The 24,570-nt window shown below is 50.0% G+C and overlaps 1 protein-coding gene across 2 annotated transcripts in view; it reads right to left on the bottom strand.

Annotated features, from left to right (window-relative positions):
• ERLIN2 (ER lipid raft associated 2) overlaps positions 1-24,570 on the bottom strand; it is a 55,921-nt gene that overhangs the window by 5,498 nt on the left and 25,853 nt on the right. For both annotated transcript variants that reach the window (XM_029603890.1, XM_029603888.1), the window contains exon 8: positions 11,383-11,441. In XM_029603890.1, the coding sequence (XP_029459750.1) occupies positions 11,383-11,441 (59 nt within the window). The remainder of the gene's footprint in view (positions 1-11,382; positions 11,442-24,570) is intronic.

The raw sequence follows: 24,570 nt of genomic DNA, 5'->3' as shown, positions 1-24,570 counted from the left end.
GCCTATTTCAATGTCCTATTTGCTAAAATGGTTAGTTTTTTCGCTACAATATCCCACGCTAAGCTGAGGGTGACCCTATGTGGGCACCACTGTGTTCTACACTATGCCAGAGGAAGCACTCTCTTAATGAAGAATGATTCCCTGGTTGAGGACACTGCGATATGCCAGTCGTGCCTTGTGGGGTTATTTTTGCTAGCTGAGGCAGGAGTGCGGCCAGCTATGTGTGCGGTCTACTTAACTGACCCTGGATTCAAGTGTTCAACTGTTTTTCTATTTCTTATGGTCCACTTGTGTTTTGCTCCAGCCTGTGGAGTTCTGTCTGGGATGGTTTGTGGCCGATCCAAGGAGGAGGATTGTTAAAGAGCGGGTGTAGGAGGGCTGCGATGCTGTTTGCTTAGACTCCACATTGGAGCAATAATTGCCTTCATACCTACTGTGCTACAGTTTTGGATGCATTGTTACGGGTGGGAGTGTGGAGCCCCTATAGCATCTTTAGTAGGCTTGTCCTATGATTAGTATAAGATTGAGTGGGAACAGGAGGCGAATACATAGGGGAGGACAGGGGGGTTTGAATGGAGGGAAGGGCACGAGTTCATTGTGGGGTTTGAATGTTTGGGGTGTTCATGTGGGGCTCAGGTGGGGAGTGCGGGAAAAAGTAATAACATTCCAGATTACTTATAACAACATGTACCAATTGAGAGTTGCCCTAGGCTGGGGGCTGATGCCTTGGTTATAGAACACCTGTGGGAAGAGAGAATGACAGTGGACCTTAAATGAGTAGTCCTGGATTTGAGTACTTTCTTGGAATGTCTCAGGGCTGGGATCCCCAGTAGTGAGACATAAGGTATTGAACCTTTTGAAGAGACATCATTCCAAGACCAATCTTAATAATGCCAAACATGGAAAACTGTGTCAGTGGGTGGGGGGATGTACATTGGGCATCCTTGGCAACACGTAAAGCTGGTGTGGCAATACTAATTAATAAAGCCCTTTCTTTTCAGGCTGTTACCACTTTTAAAGATCCAGGGGGGTCATTTTCTTATTGTACAGGGTACACTGCAGGGGAAGCCCTTGACTTTGTACAATGTTTACATCCCCAACAATTACAAACATGCCTTCTTCACAAATAGTCTTCACAAGCTCTTAGATGTGCAGTTAGGACCTATCGTTTTGGGAGGTGACCTTAGTTCATGACCCAATGCTTGATAGATCTCAAGGGGGACAGGGATCATCTATCAACATATAAGGGTATATCTTTCTGGTGTAGGCACCTAAGATCTTCTGGATGCATGGCAGGTACTCCACACATGTCAAAGGCACATGCATACCATTCCAGCCTAGATTACATATTAGTATCTACTACACTTTTTTTTTTTTTTTTAATAAGTCTTGTAAGCCACTATAGGACCTCTGGAGGTTTCAGATCATGCATTATATGGGTGGAGTTATGTTGGTCAGAAGACCAAGGTGGGAGTATACATTGGCAGTTTCTGGCCTATTTGGCCAGAGACACAGGGTTTCATAGTTATCTTGCCCAGAGATGGAAGGATTTCCAAGAACATAATAAAGCCCATGTGGGAGAGCCCTCGCTATACTTGGAGAAGGCCAAGGCTGTCTTACGAGAAGATATAGCCTTTGTGGTTAAGCGTCATAGAGGCTTGAATAGCTGATTGTTGAGGTTGGAAAAGCAGGTATGATGGGATAGGTAGATAATGGCTGTCAGGCCAGTGCCACAGATGAAAGCCAACTACATTTCTTCTTTTGCATCCCTTATCTCCTTAATCCATCAAAGAGCCAAGAAGTCACTGTTTTACTATAAATACCAGTTGTTTCAATATGGGAGCAAAATGGATAAAATGTTAGCTTCAATGGTCACAAGAAAGATGGAGGTTAAATACATTGCGGCTATACATGATAATCAACAGATCTTGACGTCTAGGGAGGGATTGCATAGGGTCTTCTATGACTATTTTCAAAAGCTTTCTTCCAGGGAACCTGGGGATGTGAATGCTAGAGAACATTTTTTTTTTCAGAAAATTGCACTTCCAAGGCTGACGGAGGCCCAACTGGGGATTCTTAATAAACCAGTGAGTGTGGATGAAATACAGCTGGGCATCCAAAAGGCTCCAACCTTCAAAGCATAAGGATATGAGTGCAAATTTTATAAAATACTATTAGAACAGCTTTTTGGGCCACTAAAAGCATTATATACCCACCTTACAGAGATATGATGATTTCTCTTTGGGTTTAATAAAGAACTGATTACTATCATACCTAAGAAGTGCAAAGACCCCCCTACAACCGGAGTTTTATAGGCCAATATTGTTGAATTTCTGGCAAAAATCTTTGCGTTTCAACTGGCCCTTTTTATACCAAAACTGGGGTTACATCACCAGGTTGCTTTTGTTAGGGAACGCCACCCAGTTCAGCTATCTATGCTTTGAAATAGGCAGTCGGGTTACCTGTCCCTGTGAGTTAGTTATGATGTTGAAAAGGCCTTTGACTGGGTGGCATGGGATTATTTGTTTTTTTGTCTTAGATAGTTTTGTTTATTCGGGCTCATGGTTGAATGTTGTTCGTCTTTTGTACACTGACCCTGTGGCACAGATTCTGGTCAATGGGGAACTCAGCAGAGAATTCAATTTACAAAGGGGCATCCATCAGGAATGCCCACTATCTCCTCTACTATTTTTGCTCTCTATAGAACCTTTGTTGTGAGCCATTCAATTAAATGGAAGCTTTGAGGGGATAAAGATGGGTAAGCACGTGTTCAAAGTTGCAGCGTTTGCTGATATACTGGTACACCTTAGTCAGTCATGCTCTTTTCTCACGAAGTTGATGCAGGAATTTAGTCGGTTTGGGTCATTCATGGGTTTCAAGTTTAATTTTCTAAAGTCGGAGGCTAGGACACAGTTTTCCGAGACTCAAGCTTTGTGGGGGTCTGATTTTCTGCTTAAATGGGCTGGAAAAGCTTTCTTCTGATTTATCCAGTCTTTATCTTATTGTCCTTCCCTTATTGCATAAGATGAAAGATAAACTGTTGGGATGGAATGGTTTTCCTCTTTCTGTTCCTGGTAGAGTAAACCTGTTTAAGATGATGTGGCTGCAATGGCTATATATACTTCAGGTAGCTCCAATCTGATATTAAGTTGTGTTAGGCCATGCTTTCACAGTTTATGTGGCATGAAAAGAGGACTCTAGTATCGATTGGAAAGTTGTTGGGGAGCTAGAGGGAGGGGGACCCAGGTATCCCCAACATGGAGAATATACTGCAGCATGTGTACTACAACATATCAAAGATTGGGTATTCAATTCTTCCCATTTTACACTTCTAGATATGGAAGGGGCCTATGTCACCCCCTTGTGACCTCAATATGTACTGCATGCCAGACAATCCTGTCTACCTAGAGAGATACAGAGCATTCTCATCAGACCTTAAGGAAGGCCTGGACCTATAGCTGGGTCATAGTCTTCGTGAATCCACAAATTTACTTATACAGGGTAATCAGGGGTTTTTTTTGCCCAATATACAGTCAGAATCTTTTCAATATTGGGGGGAATGGGGTATTTGTCAGGTGGCCCAGGTAGTAGACCCTCAAGGTCAAAAGCAATCCTTTGGGGTGCTATCTACATCCTATGGACTGAATGCTAAGCAGAATTTTGCTTATCTGCAATTAAGACACTATCAGGCTGATGCAAAATTGGTGTGCATTAAACAGGCGCTCATGACTGAACGCCCGCTCTTAACACATGCCAATCCACCTCTCCCGGGCGTCCGATTTTATATTAAAATTAGGTGTTGCAGTAAAAAGGAAGACGGGGGAAACTGTGCATCCCTAGCACCTCCTTGGCATTGGGTGCCCAGAGAAGATGGCTGTCAGCGGGGTAGGAAATGTCTGTTTTCTCCCACTACCGGCACAATATACATGGAGTGGCCCGTGGATATTGTGGGTGTATACTGGGCACCCAGACACTTATTTTTCACAAATCATTTTTTAAAAAATAATTCCGCCTTTTGTGGTCCCTCCTGCTAGTATCACGATGATACTAGCAGGAGGGATCATAGAAAGCAGGAACTTTGGATTTTACAATGCGCCCTTGAGCGTGGCAGAGCTTTACACCAGCCCCAGGCTGGCGTAAAATTTGCTGCGTTGCAAGGGCGCGTTGACCACGCGGGAAATTTTGTGTATGGTGGGGATTAGCTACTAGCCTCATCTACATATACTTTTCATGGGATGAGCGCTATTAGCTATGTGCTCGATTGGATGCATGTTTTGGATGCGCTAGTCCCCATTTTGCATCGGGGGCTCTGGACATGCATCCAAAATGCACATTCAGCCGTGCGTTGGCCACAGTGCATCGGCCTGTTTGTGGGCACATTGTTAGCATCCAATCTGTTGGAAGATTTCCACGAGAAGATTGAGGAGTTTATTCAGACTGAAGGGAGGAACAGGTTGGGTGTTTCCCATTTATATAAAGCTAGGGTGGGACGGTTTATTGACTAAATGGCATAATAAGCTACAGCTCGACATGACATCTCTTATGTTATCTAAATCCTTTGCTAGAATCCCAACAATAATGGGCGATGTCAGCTTACAAGAAGTGCATTATACTTTTTTGGCCAGGGTATATTTATCCCCGATAAGACTTTGCAGGCCTGGTTTCCTGGAATCAGAGCTTTGTTTGAACTGTCAGCAAGATAGTGGCACACTAGGACATTACTTCTGGTCGTGTCCAGATACACATCAGTTCTGGAAAAAAGTGTGCCCATACCTCACAACTCTGGTGGGGCAGTATGTGGTCACAGCAGCTGAGGGGATTTTTTTTTATCTGAGCACCTCCATTCCGGCCTGCCCCGCCCCCCCAGATCACACCCCCAGGCCCGCCCCTTTCAGACATGCTGGCACTTTCGTACGTATAGGAAAATTAGTTCTTACCTGTTAATTTTCGTTCCTGTAGTACCACGGATCAGTCCAGACTGTGGGTTGAGCCTCCTTTCCAGCAGGTGGAGACAGACTAAAACTGAAAGGATATCCTATATGAGGACAGAGCCTATCCAGTAACCCTTCAGTATAACTATTGTCAAAGCAGAAAATAACAAAACCAGAATAAGATCAAGCAAGTAAGCATAAAGCTTAATGGAGCAATTATAGAACAATGTGAGGAACATGGTATAACTATACGCTCTTGCATATACTTGGTATTTAAACAACCAAGGCTTCCGGTGTAATTGCTCAGTATTTCTTGCACAAAAATGAAGTATTAGAATCTGCAAGAAACAAGCTTCGAGAGGATAGAAAGACAGACAGACAGGGAAGGGCGTCTGGACTGATCCGTGGTACTACAGGAACAAAAATTAACAGGTAAGAACTAATTTTCCTTTCCCTGTACGTACCCGGATCAGTCCAGACTGTGGGATGTACCAAAGCTTCCCTAAACCGAGTGGGACCGAGACAGCCCCGCTCGAAGCATTTGCCGGCCAAAAGAACCAAAAACCGGAGCTTGCACATCCAGGCGGTAATGGCGAGCAAAAGTATGTAAGGACGTCCAAGTGGCGGCCCTGCAAATCTCCTGCGGAGAGCTCGATTGACTCTCCGCCCAGGAAGTAGCTTGGGAGCGCAGTGAATGAGCCTTGAGAATCTCGGGAACCGGCCGACCTTGGCAAAGATAGGCCGAGGAGATCGCTTCCTTCAACTCCGCGCAATAGTGGTCTTAGAAGCCTGCTTACCCCGATTGGGCCCACTCCAGAGGACAAAAAGATGGTCCGAGACCCGAAAGTCATTGGTAACCTGGAGATAGCGAAGAACAACTCATTTGGCATCTAGCTTACAGAGATCGCCCCCAGCCGTACCCGCAATCTCTTCTGGGGAAAACGCAGGGAGCTCTACCGACTGGTTGACATGAAAATTAGAAACAACCTTTGGTAAGAAAGAAGGGACCATCTTAAGGGATACCCCGGAATCGGAAAAACGCAAAAAAGGTTCCCAACAGGACAACGCTTGGATCTTGGAGATCCGGCGAGCAGAGGAGATAGAGACAAGAAAAACAGTCTTAAGCATAAGATCCTTTAGCGTAGCGCGACGGAGAGGTTCGAATGGAGCCATACAGAGAGCCCGAAGGACCAGGTTAAGACTCCACGATGGGCAAGTTGGCCGAGAAGGTGGTCGTAAGTGCTTGACTCCCTTCAAGAACCGAATCACGTCCGGGTGCACCGCTAAGGGATGGCCTTCTACCCGACCCAGGAGAGAGCTGAGAGCCGAGACTTGTACGAGCAGAGAACTAAAGGAAAGCCCCTTGGAAAGACCTTTCTGAAGAAAGGAAAAGACTAATCAGACCGGGGCGGAGCGCTCTGAGCACCGGACTCCACACACACAGACTCAAAAACCTTCCAGATATCCACGTAAGCCAGTGAAGTCGACTGTTTTCAGGCCCACAGTAAGGTGGAGATGACCTCCTCCTTGTAGCCCTTAAGCCTCAGGCGTCGCCGTTCAAAAGCCAGGCAGCTAGACAGAAGCGATCGGCCTGGACGAAAAATACGGGCCCCTGCCAAAGGAGCCGAGGAAGGTGGCCTAACCGCAGAGGTCCGTCCGTCGCTAGGGTGACGAGGCCTGCGCGGCCACTCGGGTGCTACCAGAACCACGGGTCCCCGGTGGAGTTCTATTCTTCTGAGAACCTTTCCCACCAGGCGCCACGGGGGGGGGGGGGGGGGGGGGAACATGTATAGAAGGATGTCCACGGGCCAAGGGAGAGCTAGAGCATCTTCGCCCTCCGAGCCGTGCTCCCTCCAGCGGATGAAGAACTGATTTACCTTGGCATTGTGGAGGGTCGCCATGAGGTCTAGGTGGGGGGGATCCCACCTGTCGATGATCAGATCCATAGCCGCGTCCAAAAGTTCCCACTCCCCCGGATCGAGCGATTGACGACTGAGAAAATCGGCCTGAACATTCTCCTTGCCCACAATGTGGGAGGCCGCTAGGCACTGTAGATGTCGCTCGGCCCAGGCGAAGAGACAGCTGGTTTCGAGAGCCACCAGCAGACTGCGGGTGCCCCCTTGGCGAATGATGTAAGCCACAGTGGTGGAGTTGTCGGACAGAACCCTCACCGCTTTGCCATGGATGAGGGGGAGAAACTCCTGAAGGGCCAAGAGCATCGCTCGAGTCTCCAATCGACTGATGTGCCAGCGAGACTGAACTGTCAACCAGATCCCTTGGGTGGACTGGGAGAGACAGACCGCCCCCCAGCCCCAGAGACTGGTGTCCATGGTTACTATTGTCCACTGGGGGCTTGGAGAGGCATGCCCTGTACGAGATGAGGAAGGGAAAGCCACCACTGCAAGTTGGCGACTGTAGAGTCCAAGAACGGAAGGACAATGTGAAACTGTTCCGACACCGGCTGCCAATGGAAGAGCAAAGCTTTCTGTAACGGTCACATATGAGCAAAAGCCCACGGGACTAGGTCGATGGTGGACGCCATGGATCCCAGGACCTGTAGGTAATCCCAGGCCATCGGAAGAGGTAGCGAGATCAGATTTTGAATCTGGTCAATCAATTTGAGAGCCCTCGCACACGGCAAGACGACTTTGCCCACCCGGATGTCAAAGTGAGCTCCCAGGAACTCTAACTCCTGGGAGGGCTGAAGGTTGCTCTTGGAGAAATTCACTATCCACCCGAGAGACGCGAGGAGAGCTAACACGCGATCCATCGCCTGCCGACAAAGAGCCTCCGACTTGGCCCGCACGAGCCAGTCGTCCAGGTAGGGTCAACAAGAATCCTTCCCTGCGGAGAGCCGCCGCTACTACCACCATGACCTTGGTGAAGGTGCGAGGTGCGGTCGTGAGGCCGAAAGGAAGCGCCCAAAACTGGAAATCCCGATTGAGGACATGGAAGCGAAGATACGTCTGGTAATCGTGGTGAATCAGAATGTGAAGTACACCTCTGTCAGATCGAGCGAGGCGAGGAACTCTCTGGGGCGGACTGCTGCGATAACCGCTCGCAGGGTTTCCACGTGGAAATGCGGGATTTTGAGGGCCCGGTTGACTCTTTTGAGGTCGAAGATTGGACGTAAAGAGCCGTCCTTCTTGGGGACGCCAAAGTAAATAGAATACTGGCCTGCGCCAAGCTCCCTCTCCGGAACCGGGACCACCGCCCCCAAACTCAGGAGCCTGGCGAGGGTTTGCTCCACCGCTTCCCGCTTGGATCACCCGCATGGGGAAAAGAGAAAAAGATCCGGTAGGTCACGAACAATTTCAAAGGCGTACCCGTCTCTGATAATGTCAAGGACCCACTGGTCCAACATGATTTTGACCCATTCCTCGAAAAACAGGGAGAGGTGGCCGCCTAGGAAGGGGACCGAGGAATGAGCCAAGTGAACTTCATTGGGTGGCCGGCTTGGGAGTGGAGCGCACGGGCTGGCCCTCACGAAAGGGCTGACGCCCACGAAAGGGCTGCGACCAAGACTTGAGAGCGAGAAGAATAATCCCTCGAGGAGCCACCCCGGCCGCGTGGGGTATACCATCTCTGACCCGGGAAACGAGGCCGAGAGGGTGTAAAGGAGCGGGATGGCTTCGGACAGTCCTCCGGGATCTTATGGACCTTATTGTCCCCAAGGAATCCATAAGCTTCTCGAGGTCCTCACCAAAAAGGAGCTTACCTTTGAAAGGCAACATGCCCAGCCGGGCCTTGGAGGATGGATCGGCCAACCAATTGCGCAGCCAGAGGAGTCATCTGGCGGAGACCGCTGGGGCCATTGCCTTAGACTGAACGCGAATGAGGTCGTAGAACGCATCAGCCCCATAAGCGACGACGGCTTCGAGACGCTTAGCCTGTTCCGCCTCCGCCGACGGGAGGTCCTGGTTGCAGAGTAACTGTTGAACCCACCTGAGACCTGCCCGTAGCATGAGACTGCTGCAAAAAGTCGCACGAACCCCCAGCGCCAAGACATCAAAAATGCGTTTCATATGTGCCTTGAGCTTGCGGTCCTGGGCGTCTTTCAGGGCCATCGATCCTTCCACAGGTATGGTGGTATGTTTAGTGACCGCAGAGATGGAAAGAGTCCACAGAGGGATTTTTTTAAATTTCCAAAAACTCCTCTGGGAGGGGGTAGAGCTTATCCATGGCTGCGCCACTCGGAGTCCCGCTTCGGGAGCCTCCCATTCCCGCAGGAGCAACAGCTTGTGCATGGGATGAAAAGGGAAGGCGGTAGCTAGAGCCCTGAGTCCCGCCAGGGCCGGGTCCATATCTATAGGTAAAGAGGCCGTAAGGGTGTCTGCGGGTGGCCTCTCCAACCCCAATTCCTGGAGGACAAAGGGGATGAGGGGTTCCAGCTCCTCCCTGCGGAACTTCCGTAGGACCCTGGGGTCGTCCCCCTCCAGGGAGGAAGGGGTACCCTCTGTGTCAAGGGAGGCGTCAGGATCCGAAGTACCGGGTCCGCAGGGGGGGGGGGGGCCCTGGACCATCCGCACCCGAATAGGCCCCGGGGGCTCCGCAGCTGGGCCAACAGTCAACGGCGTGAAGCGGGGAATATTTGCCGGGGGGGGGGGGGGGGAACCTTTCTCCTCCTCCTGCAGGCTGGCTAAATAGGATTTATGCAGGAGGAGGACAAATTCCGTTGAAAAACGGGCCCTAGCTTTCCCGGGTGGGGCGAGGGGGGTCAGGGAATACATTCTGGGGGCCCTCGGGGCTCAAATCGGGGGGAGACTGAGAAAAAAATCATCAGCCCCCCAGCTCCAGGCAGCTCCAAAAACGGAGCTGCTGAAAAATCCAAGATGGCTGCCGTTCCCGGGCTCTGCCGATCTGGGAACGGCCTGGCCATGCTGTGGGGACTCGATCCCCGGACTAAATTTGCCTGCCCTGCCGAGGAGGGACCTTCCCCACCCGGCAGGCAAGCAGAACAGAGGCCCTCTCGCGAAAATCGCGACGAGGGCTGACCACAAGAGAGGCAGGCTGCCTACCTCGGCATAAGGAGAGCCGCTCTGAAGAAAAAGCTGCAGAAAAAAAAAGTTTGATTGGCAGCTTGGAGGCCCGGAGTGAAGCAGGGGGGAATCCTGCTGACTCCTGTCTTTCTGGCTGCCGGTTCAAGCCCTCCGAAGACCAAAATGAAAAACAAAATGGGTCTACTGCTGCAAGGTAAGTTAAAAAGCACTTTGAATAGTTTTAACTGTTTTTTTTTTTTTACAGACTGAGCACAGCAGTGGGGAACTAAGCCCCTTCAGCAGCCAAAGGAGGGGGAGACAAGACCTGGACCACCAGACTCGGTCCCCACACCTGGAAGCGGTTACGGACTCAGGCTATGCACTGCACAAGAGGCAAAGGCCCCCCCCCCCCCCCCCCGAGTCTGGCAAGAGCCAGGAGATGGAACCGTCTCCTGCACCAAAGAAAAACTACAACTCCCTGTCAGAATTTTTTTTTTTTTTACAGGAAGAAGATCACACTAGATCCCTAAGGAAGAAGTACTTGCTTGATCCAGGAAAAGAAAAGGCTGACTAGCCTACAGCAGGAGACCGAAGGGTGAGCTGCTACACCTGCTGGAGACAAACGAATACTGAAGGGTTACAGGATAGGCTCTGTCCTCATATAGGATATCCTTTCAGTTTTAGTCTGTCTCCACCTGCTGAAAAGGAGGCTCAACCCACAGTCTGGACTGATCCGGGTACGTACAGGGAATGGGGAATATGCGCATGGCCAGGCCTGTTATAAAATGTGCGCAGCGCGCACAAGGCCCAGCCACGTGCGTAACCCCCAAAATTTACGCGCAATGCCTTTTTAAAATCAGGGTGATGATGATGTCATCAATTACTCGAGATGGATTGGGCTACACTGGCTTGGGAGTGCACTTGGGTGGCAGGGATTAATGGATTTCTGGGACTGTCAGTTGATGCTGGCCTGTGCCTTTTGATCTTGTAACTCCTGTTACCCTTGCCACGGGGTGGAGAGTGGGAAGAAGTTTTCAATGGATGGGGGTTGTATGTCAGATGAAAATGGCATTTTGTTGGATAGTTATATTGTAAGGCATACTGTACTTTCCCCTACTGCTTTGGGTTGGGGGATGGAGAGGAGGGGTGGTAAAACAAAAAGAAAATTAGAGTTTCATGATTTTGGAGCACATCAGAAATCACTGTAGATCAGGTCATTTGTAATGGACTTGTAATGGACTTGTAATGGACTTGTAATGTCATTTGTAATGGACTTATCTACAAATGCACAGCATCTCAAGTGCAGGAGGCCAGCCTCAACAGCAAGCAACCTAAGGGTAATGTGTCACCTAAGCAACCCTGGAGAAACCCTCCTGATGAGCTTACGGGGAATACCTTGGCCTGTCTGCAGAGAGGAGACTTCCTATTAACCCTTTTACCTGCAGCGGCTTTTGTCAATCCACAGCACTTACATGAGCTCATAGTTCTTCCGGATGGCTTCAGGAATATTAGGTTTGGTTACCCGGACAGCCTGGAGGAGAAAAATGAGAAAGAAGTAAGATCTCTAACTGGGGAAATGCTGAGTGTGCCTTGTCAAAACCCTCACCCAAGCACTCACTCCTTAGGACGTTAGAGGTTTCCCAGTAGAACATGGAAGTATCATGAAAACACACCTGCATAAACGGGCCGATACAGTACAGTGCGCTCTGACTGTTAACCCTCAATTGGACGCGCGTTTTCGTCGCGCTAGCGTTACCCCTTATTCAGTAAGGGTCAGAAAACGCGTGGCCAACCCCCCGAACCTAATAGCGCCCGCAACATGCAAATGCATGTTGATGGCCCTATTAGGTATTCCTGTGCGATTCAGAAAGGAAAATGTGCAGCCAAGCCGCACAATTTACTTTCAGAAATTAGCGCCTACCCAAAGGTAGGCGCTAATTTCTTCGGGCACCGGGAAAGTGCCCGAAGAAATTAGCTTTTCTATGCACCCTCCGACTTCATATCATGGCAATATTAAGTCGGAGGTTCCGAAAGTTACCAAAAGTAAAAAAAAAAAAATAATAATTTGAAGTTGGCCCGTGGGTCGAAAACCGGACGCTCAATTCTGCCGGCGTCCAGTTTCCGAACCCGTGGCTGTCAGCGGGCTCAAGAACCGACGCTGGCAAAATTGAGCATCGGCTGTCAAACCCGCTGACAGCCGCCGCTCCGGTCCAAAAGGAGGCGCTAGGGACGCACTAGTGTCCCTAGCACCTCCTTTTACCTGTTTTTACCGCCGGGCCTAATTTGCATACTGAATCGCACGCACAGGAGAGTGGCCTGGGCGTTCGCCCGCTCTCCCGCGTTTTTACTGTATCGGCCCGAAAGTCGGCAGGAGATGTGGGCAGACAATAAAACAGTGTTAGTTACAGCACTAGTGATACAGTCTGTTAGAATCATTGATCACATAGTGGGGAATGGATAGCTCAGAGAAATCTCAGCTAGGGTGGCTTATGTGAAATGGGACAGTGGTCTCAATCCAGCTCCAGGATCACAACAGAAGTGTTCATATTGTGGCTTCTGTCAGGTTCCCACCAGTCTGTTAAGTCTGCTGAACACCTCATCTGTGAACTGTGACACAGACATGATGAGACAGAGCATAAGACATGCCATACCAGGTCAGACTAAGGGTCCATCAAGCCAGCATCCTATGTCCAACAGTGGCCAATCCATCATGAGTACCTGGCAAGTACCCAAACATCAAACAGATCCCAAACTACTATTCCCTATTGATTAATAGCAGTTTATGGATTTCTCCTCTAGGAACTTAACCAAAAACTTTTTAAACCCAGTTACATTAACTGCCCTAACTACATCTGGCAATGAATTGCAGAACTTAATTATGCATTGACTGAGAAATAATTTTCTGAGATTTAATTGACCTACTTACTAGCTTCATGGAGTGCCCCCTAGTCCTTCTATTGTCAGAGAGTAAATAACTGATTTACATTTATCTCTTCAAGTTTTTTCATGATTTTGTAGACCTTTATCATATCCCCCCTCAGCCATCTCTTCTCCAAGCTGAATAGCCCCAACCTCCTTAACCTTTCCTCACAGGGGATCCTTTCCATGCCCTTTATCATTTTGGTCATCCTTCTCTGTACTTTCTCCAGTGCAACTATATCTTTTTTGAGATGCGCCGACCAGAACTGCACACAGTATTCAAGGTGCGGTCTCACTATGGAGCAATACAGAGGCATTATGACATCCACTGTTTTATTTGCCATTTTCTTCCTAATAATTCCTAATATTGTTTGCTTTTTTGACTGTCACAGCATACTGAGCATGATTTCAAATGTATTATCTACTATGATGAATAGATCTCTTTCCTAAGAACATGCCATACTGGGTCAGACCAAGGGTCCATCAAGCCCAACATCCTGTCTCCAACAGTGGCCAAACCAGGCCATAAGAACCTGGCAAGTTCCCAAAAACTAAGTCTATCCCATGTTACTGCTGCTAGTAATAGCAGTGTCTATTTTTTAAGTCAACTTAATTAATAGCAGGTAATTGACTTCTCCTCCAAGAACTTATCCAAACCTCTTTTAAACCTCTACAAAAGCTACTCCTGAACCGGGTGGGAGGCTGCCCTTGCAAATGCTTGACCTCCTGGGCCTGGACATCCAGGTGGTAGAACCTCGAGAAGGTGTGAATGGAGGACCAAGTTGCAGCCCGACAGATCTCGGCGGGTGACAGCATCTTGGTTTCTGCCCAGGATACTACCTGGGCTCTGGTTGAATGGGCCTTGACTTGTAGAGGTGGAGGCTTCCCTGCCTCTACGTAGGCCGCTTCCCCTTGTTTCTCCCCGCTGTGAAGGACGAATAGGTGGTCCGTCTTTCGTACGGATTCCGACTATCCAGATATCGGACTAGTAATTTGCTGACGTTACGATGGCGAAGAAGGCGAGAGTCTTCATCCTCATGCTCATCTGGAGATGGCAGCGAGATGGTTTGGTTTAGATGGAAATGAGAAACCACCTTTGGAAGGAAGGAAGGGATAGTGCTTAGCTGTATGGATCCTGGTGTGAATCTGAGGAATGGTTCCTGACAGGATAGTGCTTGAAGTTCGGAGATGCGACAGGCTGAACATATTGCCACTAGGAATGCCATCTTCAAGGTTAGAAGCTGAAGAGACAGCCCGCGGGTAGGTCTGAAGGAAGCTCCCACTAGGAAGTCTAGTACTAGATTGAGGTTCCATAGGGGTACCAGCCACTTTAGTGGTGGTCGGATCTGTTTGACACCTCTCAGGAAGCAGGAGACGTCTGGGTGTGAAGACAGACTGATGCCGTCCACTTTGGCACCTGAACCTTGATGTGAGTTGAGAGACAACCCCTTCTGTATGCCGTCCTGCAGAAATTCCAGGATCGTGGGGATTTTGACTGTCCGCGGAAGTATGTCGAGGTCTTCACACCAGACTTTGAATATTCTCCATATTAGTATGTAGGTTAGAGACGTGGAAAACTTGCGTGCTCGGAGCAAGGTGTAAATCACTGCCCCCGAGTATCCGCTCTTCTTCAGGCGCGTCCTCTCAATGGCCAGACCGTAAGAGAGAATCAAGTTGGGTCTTCGTGGAGAATCGGTCCTTGGTGAGCAGATCCCTGTGTGGGGGTAGGGACAGGGGGCTCCCCTCCAGAAGCCTTTGCATGTCTGCGTACCATGGCCTTCTTGGCCAATCCGGGGCCACTAGAAGTACTAACCCCCTGTGGCGTGTAGCAGGTCTTCCTGTGGCCAGATCTGGACGAGGGTGTCGATCCCCTGGGATTGTGGGTCTCGTCTGCGGCTGAAGAAGTTGGGAACTTGGGCGTTGGACCAGGTTGCCAGAAATCCATGGCTGGAGTTCCCCAGCGGTTTATTATCAACTGGAATGCTGTGGTCGACAGCATCCATTCCCCCGAGTCTAGACTTTCTCTGCTGAGGTAATCCGCAGTAACGTTGTCTTTTCCCGCGATGTAGGCGGCTGAGATCCCTTGCAGGTTTGCTTCTGCCCACGCCATTAGGGGGGTCTATTTCCAGGGACACCTGTTGGCTTCTGGTTCTTCCCTAGTGGTTGATGTAGGCCACTGTTGTGGCATTGTCCGACATGACTCTGACTGATTCTCCCCGGAGTCTGTGACTGAATAGCAGGCAGGCTAGTCTGACTGCTCAGGCTTCCAGTTGGTTGATGATCCATCCCTACTCTTCCTTGTCTCATTGCCCCTGGGCCGTCAGTTCCTGGCAGTGGGCTCCCCACCCTCGTAGGCTCGCATCTGTGGTGAGCAAGACTCAGGTCGGTGGGGATAGCCTTATTCCCTTGCTCAGATGGTCTTCTTGTAGCCACCATAGGAGCTGGATCTGTACATCCGCCGGTAACTGGAGGCAAACGGTGTAGTCCTGGGATATCGGGTTCCATCGTGACAGTAGGGAACGTTGTAGTGGTCACAAGTGAGCCCTTGCCCATGGGACGACTTCTAGGGTCGATGTCATGAGGCCGAGGACTTGGAGGTAATCCCATACCGTGGGGCGAGCGCCGTTCAATGGTTTTCTCAACTGGTCTATCAATTTCCTTCTCCTTGTAAGGGGAAAGACGACCTTGTCTTGTTGGGTGTCGAACCGGACTCCCAGGTATTCTAGGGATTGGGAGGGCTGTAGGCAGCTCTTGGTTGTGTTGACGACCCACCCAAGATTCTGCAGTAAATTCTTGATTCTGGTGGTCGCCTGTTGACTTTCTTCTGGAGATTTTGCCCTGATCAGCCAATTGTCCAGGTACGGGTGTATGAGGATTCCTTCTTTCTTCAGTGTTGCTGCCACTACCACCATGATTTTAGTGAACGTCCGAGCGGCAGTAGCTAGTCCGAAGGGTAGCGCCCGGAACTGGTAGTGGTGGTCCATGATCGCAAAGCGTAGAAAGCGCTGGTGGTCGTGATGGACCGGGATGTGCAGATAGGCTTCTGATAGGTCCAGGGAGGTCAGAAATTCTCCCGGCTGTACTGCCCTTATGACCGAACGTAGGGTTTCCATGTGGATGTGTGGTACCCTCAGGTAGCGGTTGACAGACTTGAGGTCCAGGATGGGCCAGAACGTTCCCTCTTTCTTGGGGACGATAAAATAGATGGAACAGTGCACAGTATTTTGTTGGTGCGTGGACACCGGTGTTATAGCCTCTAGGGATAGCAATTTTGTCAGTGTGGTTTCCACTGCTGTCATCTTGGAGGGGGAGTGGCAAGGGGATTTCACAAATTTGTCTGGGGGAATGCTGTGGAAGTCCATATAGTATCCCTCTTGAATGATGGTTAGGACCCACTTGTCCGATGTTCTCTCGACCCATCTTTGGTAGAATAGGGCAAGCCTGCCCCCTATAGCTTCTTCCTGTGGATGGGTCTGTTGATTCTCATTGTGGGGTGCGGCTGGGGCCTGGACCTGAGCCGGCTCCCTTCTTGTTGTGTTTGTTCCGAAAAGGCTGGCCCCTGCCTGCGGGGTGAGGTGCTTGGTATGTATTCTTGTACGGTCTGAAGCACTGTGATCCTCTGCCCTTGGATGTTCGGGGGAGATGGCTTCTTTTTTTCTTGTCTTCCGGTAGCCGAGGTACTGGGGATTCGCCCCATTTGTCGGTTAACTTCTCTAGTTCGCTTCCGAACAGGAGGGCTCCTTTAAAGGGCATTCTCGTGAGTTTCGTCTTGGAGGTCGCATTGGCTAACCAGCTTTGGAGCCAGAGTTGTCTTCTGGCTGCCACAATGGATGAGACGCCCCTGGCTGAGGTGCGCACCAGGTTGGATGTCGCATCCGTGAGGAAGGATATCGCTGGTTCTAATGTTTCGACAGGTGTAGTAGTGTTCCTGGCAAGTGATAAGCAGGCACGTGTCATCACGGCACAGCAGGCAGCAATCTGTAGTGACATAGCTGCTGCATCAAATGACTGTTTAAGGATGGATTCCTGACGTCTGTCTTGGGCATCCTTGAGTGCCGCTCCTCCGATTGGAATGGTAGTGCGCTTCGTGACAGCGCAGACTATGGCGTCCACTTTGGGGAACACCAGGAGTTCTTTGGCTGAGGGTTCCAGTGGATATAGGGCTTCTAGGGCCCGTCCTCCTTTGAAACTGGCCTCTGGAGCATTCCATTTCAAGTCTTTCAGTTGTTGTAAGGCCTGCAGCAATGGGAAATGGCGTGAGGCCTGACGGAGCCCGACCAGCAGATGGTTCGTCTTTGGCTCCGCTGTGGCGCTTGTGCCTGAGATGGCCAGCTCCTTCAAGCTCAGAGACACGAGGTCTGGTAACTCGTCTCTGGAGAAGAAACGCATCATGGTTTGGTATGGTTCCATTCCTGGAGGGATTTCTCCTTCCTCCAGGGAGTCTGGTTCTTCCTCCGAGGTGTCCATGTCCCCTAAGAGGAGGCTTTTGTCCAGAGGGGGCAGGTCTCGTAGAGGCCTGGTCAAAGGTTTGCAGCCCTTTGAAGAATTCTACCCAGGAAAAGGTTCCTGGGTCCATATTAAAGCCAGCGGCGTTCCCTGAGGGGCCCAACTGAGAAGGGACAGAGCCGGGAATAGAGAGGTCCGGGGTACTGTCGTTGGTGGAGCCGGATTCCTCTACTGGCCGGAGCGGGGGGGGGGGGGCCTTGTCCTGGTTCCCCCAGGGCCTCTTCGCACTGCGGGCATAGGGCCGAAGCCACTTCGTGTTGTGCCGCTCTCAGGTGGCAGGCTGGGCAGAGAGCTTGTCCCTTGGTTTTCTTGGCCGGTGGTGCCATGATTTGAGCGTGTGGGGTCGTTCGAAACTCGTCTGTGCGCCTATATGCGCGCACCAGGAGGCTTAGATATGCGCTCCGGGTGCGTCGAACATGTGCGTGCAAGCTGCAGAAGATGTGCGTGCAGGCCTCTATGTGTGCCTAGTGAGAGATGCGCACGCCACTGTGCGCACCGGCTTAATGTGTGTGCCCGGCGCCGTTGAGCGTGCCGTTGTGCGCACAAGTAGTTTATGCGCCCGGCTCGCTGCTTTGCGCACAGCTCAATTGTGCAGACAATACAGCGATCAAGGGGGGGGAGATGGCACCGGCGACCACGTGGGCAAGATGGCGACCCTCCCGGAGGATCTCCACGAGGGAGGACCCTCGTACCGAATCGGGGTCTAGCCCAGACGGCGCTGCTCAACCCGATGGGACAGACGCCAGAGGGCGATCTGTGCGGTATCCGAGCCTCGGAGACCGGAGACTTTAAGAAAAGTTTTCTATCTTACCTTGTCTCGGCGCTTCCCGGTCTCGTGCTGGGCGGTCTCCGGCTGCGGGGGGGAGAGGGAAATACCTTCACCGCCGTGCTCAGTATTGCACCCGCTGCCTCTCAGCCACTCCCGTTCCTGGGGGCTAAGTCCACGCCGGGAACCGGCTACCAGACAGAGGCTTACCTCTGAGGGATCTCAGAAATCACCTCAGGAATTCTCGACTGGGGGAGGGACCCTTAGGTATCACTGCAGGAGAGCGGGGCTGGTCTTGTAGAGGTAAGATTTTGGAATTTTCTTTCTTCTTTGGTTTGGATTTCCTAACGCTGTGCAAGCGTGTGTAGAGTCCCAAACTGCTAAGGAGACGGAGAAATACTGAAGAACAGAGCTTCCTGCACAAGTATATGTAGAGCTGACATCAGATTGAACTCTGACTCCATCTCCAACTCCTATCAGGAGCACACTATACCCATTGGTCCTGAGTCCATCTGCTACACGCTAGGTAACAATGGTTTTTTCAACAGGCATTTGGGACTGATACTCAAGATACTAGCTGAGATCCATGACATTAGTTAAGATCCACATAAAGCTTATGCTTTACTTTTATCTTTTTAGTTGTGATAACGAAAATTTCTAATTTTTTAATCCTTTTATTATTTTATATTGGATAATTTTATTGTATATTTTTATTCCTATTCAATGTTTTGTTTTTTTTTTGGTTTTTTTTTAGTCTTAACTTTGCCGTGGAGATAGAAACTTGTTTCTATGTAACGGTATAGAAAAACTGTATAAATAAAATAAAATAGAAATCTGTAGCAGCTGGGCTTATTCTGTTTTTCTAATAGAAAGTGTATTTGTTTAGGGCCTGGTTTAATATTTGTAGTGTTGCCTTTTCTTAGATGGGGTTGTTATTGTTTGAGGGTGTTCTATAATATAGTTGTAACTTTGTGCAGATTAGTTTGTGTGCATTATTGCAGATCCTGGGACTATGTTAGGTGCTCTAGTTCTCTTTCCATTTCTCCAGGTTTGCACTGCATGCAGAGTGGCATTTTTGGTTTTCTATTCTAGTTTGTCTCCATATTTATAATTTGTGGTCTTTCTGTACTTGCTGAAGGTCAGTTCTGGGTGTATGACCGAGGTGAAGTATTTTACTAGCATATAGGCATTTGTATCAATCTTATTTGTTGTGTTTTCTCAATAGGACATGCATTAGTGGTAAAGTAATGTCTTTTCATATAAGGGGTATTGTGCCTGCCAGTAAAGGGAGTTTGTTTTGCTTTTACTGAGATGTTATCAGAACCAGAATATCTTTTTTGTATGGTGAGTTGTACGGGTAAATGCCCTAGCTCTGCACCCATTGTTGGGGGTCAAGGGGGTTCCTGAGGATGCAGCATGTATGTTTACATTATCCCCATGACAGTCACATGTTCAGTGTTTCACGCATGTGAGAACCATCTGTCAGGTGTGTCCCGGCTGAAAAAAGGTTGAGAACCACTGACCTAGAGAGCAGGTCCTTGCTACAGAATCATTTCCTGCTGCATCAGACTGATGCTCTCCAACCCAGAGACCTTCCTCCTCCAAGGCAGCACCAGGCTGCCAGACTAGAGTTGGGACTTGGCTGCTATGTCCCTGAAGGTCTCATCTATATACCTCTCTGTCTGCCTCAGCTCCACCAGGTCTGCCACTCTAGTCTCCAGAGATCGTTCTCTGGAGACAGGAGCTCTTAGAACTGGGTGCACACAAACAACCTCTCACCGGCGGGTAAAAAAAAAAAAATCATACATGTGACACTCTATGCAAAAGACTGGAAGGCCCCCCTCTTGCTGCTGGACTGCTGCCTTCATCTTAATTTTGTTCAGTTCCTAGTTAAGTTTAGGTTGCTATGGGATTAGGAGTGCATACAATTAGAGTCATTTAAATGTATTAGTGTATTCACTATTTATCTGGTAGTAACTAAAAAGGGGATGATTAAACTTTTGATAAAGAACTGGGGCAATCCTGAGTTTAAGTTAAAAGGCTGAATTTGTATTTATTTTTATTGAAAGTGTGTCCTGCCTATACGTCAAAGGATGAGCTAGGGGTGGGTGGGAGAGGGGTCAGAAACTGATGCCATTTATTTGCGCAGAGAAACCTAAGAGGTTTTTCCCATTATAGGAAGGGGGCAGAAGTAGTAGATGGTTGAGTTTAGCTCCCTCATGTGAGCTCCCCACGAGTATAAAACCTAGTGCCACCATTTTAGAGTGTGAATTTGTAGTTAGCCCTTTCAGGATGTCTCCTGTTTTTGTTATGTTTCTGGGGAAAGGATACTTGGGATGAAGCCGGGGTACAGACTAGAGTAGTGGTGGGGAAACTACAGCCTGTGGGCCACTTCTGGCCCATAAGGACCTTTCTTCCGACCTGCCTGTTCCTTGCAAACACTGCATTATGTGCAGCCCGCCGAAGATCTGTCCGGCCTGCCTGAGTGGCCAAGTGGTTGCCCTTGATGATATGCGACATCAAGCACTTAAGTAGGCAGCTCAGAGTACTGGTGCCATTTAATGATGCGCTGACAGGATTCCTACCCCCCGCTAGTGAGAAGAGACCCCATGCGAAAGTGCGCTGGCGGGATTCCCACGCCCTGCCCAGCAAGTAGAGACCTTGTGCAACAGCACGCTGATGGGGTTTTCCCACACCCCACCAGCGAGGAGAGACCCCCATGGAGGTCTGATGGTAACCTGTCAGCAGGCTGAGAAAAATGTCCTGGGGAGGAGAGATGAGTAATATGGGTTCTAAATAAAAAGGAAGGGGTATGAGTTAGGGAATAAAAGAGGAGGTGAGAATAAGGCATAGAATGAAACAGAAAGAAGGAAGAGGAAAGGGTAAGAGTGGTGAGCGATTGAAAGGGAAGGGACATGAAGGAGTTGGAGGGAGAGGGTGAGTGACTGAGGGGGGAGGGAAAGGAGAGGAGGGAGTGAATGGGAATGAGTGACAGAAAGAAGGGAAAGGAGGGAGTGGGAGGGAGGGAATGACTGAGGGGGGAGTGACAGAGGAAGGGAAAAGGACAAGAAGGATGAGTGACTGAGAAAGAAGAGACTGAATTATAGGGAAGGGATGAATAACAAAGATGAGTAAGAGGGAAAGGGGAGTGAGAAGGGCAGAAGGGTGTATAAGTGTAAGTGCGTGTGAGAAAGAACGCGTGTGTATACGAGAGAGAAAGGAAGTAGTTTGTGTGTTCCCTCCTCTCCTTCCCCCTACTATTAATCCACTACAATCTCGGGGTGCCTGGAAATGAAAAGTTTTCAGGTATGGGGAGAGGGGAATTGTTTTTATCCTTATTAGTTTTAATTATTGGTTGTTTGATACGCCTGCTATTTTGAAACATTTGATTGATTTTTGTGAAACATTTAAAGTTATTTTTATCCTTATTCTTCTTATTTATTAGATGTTCTATTTGTCATTTGTTTTGAATTTTTTTTTTCTTAGTATGTTTTTACTCACTTATGTCTGATTTATATTTTGTGATTTTATTTTATGAGGAATGGTGACATTTCTGTTTTTGCATTATTGCACTACATATGCGTGACTTTTAGTGGTTTCCAGTTCAGTTTTTGTCTGTATCTTTCTATTTATACTTTATGGCCTTTTTATTCTTATTTGATGAGGGTTGTGGAAAATCCCAAAGGGAAGATCCATGGAGATTTACCAGAGGCTCCAAGTCTGGCTTTGTATACTCTGTCTGTAAAAATTCAAAAGCTTTAAAGAAAAATTTGTAATATAGAAGGTAGAAGAAAATTATTACTTACCTGCTAATTTTCGTTCCTGTAGTACCATGGATCAGTCCAGACCGTGGGTTATGTCCCCAATCCAGCAGATGGAGTCAGCCCAAAACTTCGAGGGGGCGTCACCATAAGTACTACTACTACCCCCTCTGCAGGAGTTCAGTATCGAGAATATCAAAGCCCGAGTAATCAGAAACCCCCTGAATTGGATCAAGTTAAAACAAGACGGCAATAATGAGCCGCTGAATTTAAAACAGAGAAACTGTACCATCCCACCAACGGATGGGAGGTCACAACTCGTGTCGATCCCCAAGGAAAGAACAATCACAAATAGTGAAACGGGGAACACGTGAGAGAACATAGTAAGAGAAGACAAGAAGACACTACTGTATAACAGCTGAGTCAAGTCAGACCCCAAGACAGCCGAGCAGGAGTAGAACCCAAAAGCGGTGGGCGTCTGGACTGATCCATGGTACTACAGGAACGAAAATTAGCAGGTAAGTAATAATTTTCTTTTCCCTGTACGTACCTGGATCAGTCCAGACCGTGGGATGTACCCAAGCTTCCCTAACCCGGGTGGGATTCTGCGAGGCCTGCTCGTAGAACCTGTTCGCCAAAGTGTCCATGGACAGACGAGGCGAGGTGTAGTCTGTAGTGTCTCGAGAACGTGTGTAACGATTTCCAGGTGGCCGCTCTACAGATTTCCTGCGAAGACACCGATCGGCTCTCCGCCCAGGAGGCCGCCTGAGAGCGTATAGAATGCGCCACAATACCGGGTGGAGGAGTCCGCCCCGTCCCGATGTAGGAGGCAGCAATGCCGGCCTTCAGCCATCTGGCAATCGTAGTCTTCGAGGCCTGGGATCCCTTCCGGGGACCAGACCAAAGGACGAAGAGATGGTCAGAAGTCCGAAAGTCATTCGTGGCCTCCAGGTAGATCCGCAGAGTGCGCTTGACGTCGAGGAGACGAAGGGTCCGTGGCTCAGACGAGGAGAAGGAGGGCAATTCCACCGTCTGATTCACATGGAAGGCGGACACCACCTTCGGGAGGAAGGAGGGCACAGTCCGAAGTGAAACGCCCGAATCGGTGAACCGTAGATAAGGCTCTCGACAGGACAGAGCCTGCAGCTCCGAAATACGCCGAGCGGAACATATGGCCACCAGGAACACCGTCTTGAGAGTGAGGTCCTTGATCGTCGCACTCCTCAGTGGTTCGAACGGAGGTCCTGACATGGAACGTAGGACCAAATTGAGGCTCCAAGAGGGACAAGGATCCCGCAATGGAGGCCGCAAGTGCTTGACGCCCTTGAGAAAACGGAGGATGTCCGGATGCTGTAACAAAGATCCCCCTCCCCGCAGGAGGGAGCCAAGGGCGGCCACTTGAACCCTAAGGGAGTTGTAAGCGAGCCCCTTTTCCACTCCCGCCTGTAGGAACTGTAGGATCTGCGGGACAGACGCCTCCGTGGGTCTCGTGTTCCGGTCGGTACACCACAGTTCGAACACCTTCCAGACCCGCACGTAGGCCACCGACGTCGAAGTCTTCCGAGACCGCAGCAGAGTTGACACTACCGCCTCTGGGTACCCTCGTCGGCGGAGGCGGCGCCTCTCAAAAGCCAGGCCGCAAGACAGAAGAGTTCTGCCTGGTCGAAAAATACCGGTCCCTGGTGTAGGAGGCGGGGAAGATGTCCCAGCCGGATGGGTCCATCGATTACCAGGTGGAGGAGATCCGCAAACCAAGGTCGTCTTGGCCACTCTGGTGCGACGAAGATCACCGTCCCCTGATGAACTTCTATTCGTCGGAGTACTCTTCCCACCAGCGGCCACGGTGGGAACGCATATAGGAGCAGATCGGCCGGCCACGGGAGCGCGAGAGCATCTACGCCCTCCGCTCCCCTTTCTCTCCGGCGACTGAAGAAGCGAGGCGCCTTGGTGTTCTGTGCGGACGCCATGAGATCCAGGTGGGGGGAGCCCCACCGCCGGACGAGTAGTTGCATGGCCGTGTCGGAGAGCGACCACTCTCCAGGGTCCAGGAGCTGGCGACTGAGGAAGTCGGCCTGGACGTTGTCCACGCCCGCGATGTGTGAGGCCGCGAGGCGGCGCAGATTCCGTTCCGCCCACTGCATCAGCATAGCTGCCTCTAGCGCGACCTGCGGACTGCGAGTGCCGCCCTGACGGTTGATGTAAGCCACCGTGGTCGCGTTGTCCGATAAGATTCTGACTTCCTGATTCCGAAGGAGTGGCAGGAAATGGAGGAGCGCCAATCTGACCGCTCTGGTCTCCAGGCGATTGATGGACCACTTCGATTCCTCCGCGGACCACGTCCCCTGCGTGGCGCTTCGGTCGCAGACGGCTCCCCAGCCGACGAGACTGGCGTCGGTGGTCACCACCACCCAATTTGGTAGGTCGAGGGACACGCCGCGAGCCAGATTCCCCGGTACCATCCACCAGTTCAGGCTGTTCCTGGCGAACTGGGGCAGCGGAAGAATCACCTGGTAGTCCTGCGAGAGCGGTTTCCAACGGGACAGAAGAGCTCTTTGTAGAGGACGGAGGTGCGCAAAAGCCCAAGGAACCATGTCGATGGTGGAGCCCATCACCCCCAGGAGCTGAAGATAGTCCCAGGAGGTGGGAGCTGGTAATGCAGAGAATCGCTGTATATGTTCCCGTAGGGCGTGCGTCTTGTCCTGCCGTAG

This window comes from Rhinatrema bivittatum, chromosome 5 (assembly GCF_901001135.1).
Source record: "Rhinatrema bivittatum chromosome 5, aRhiBiv1.1, whole genome shotgun sequence".
Taxonomy (NCBI): Eukaryota; Metazoa; Chordata; class Amphibia; order Gymnophiona; family Rhinatrematidae; genus Rhinatrema; species Rhinatrema bivittatum.
This window is presented reverse-complemented; position numbering and strand designations above follow the sequence as displayed.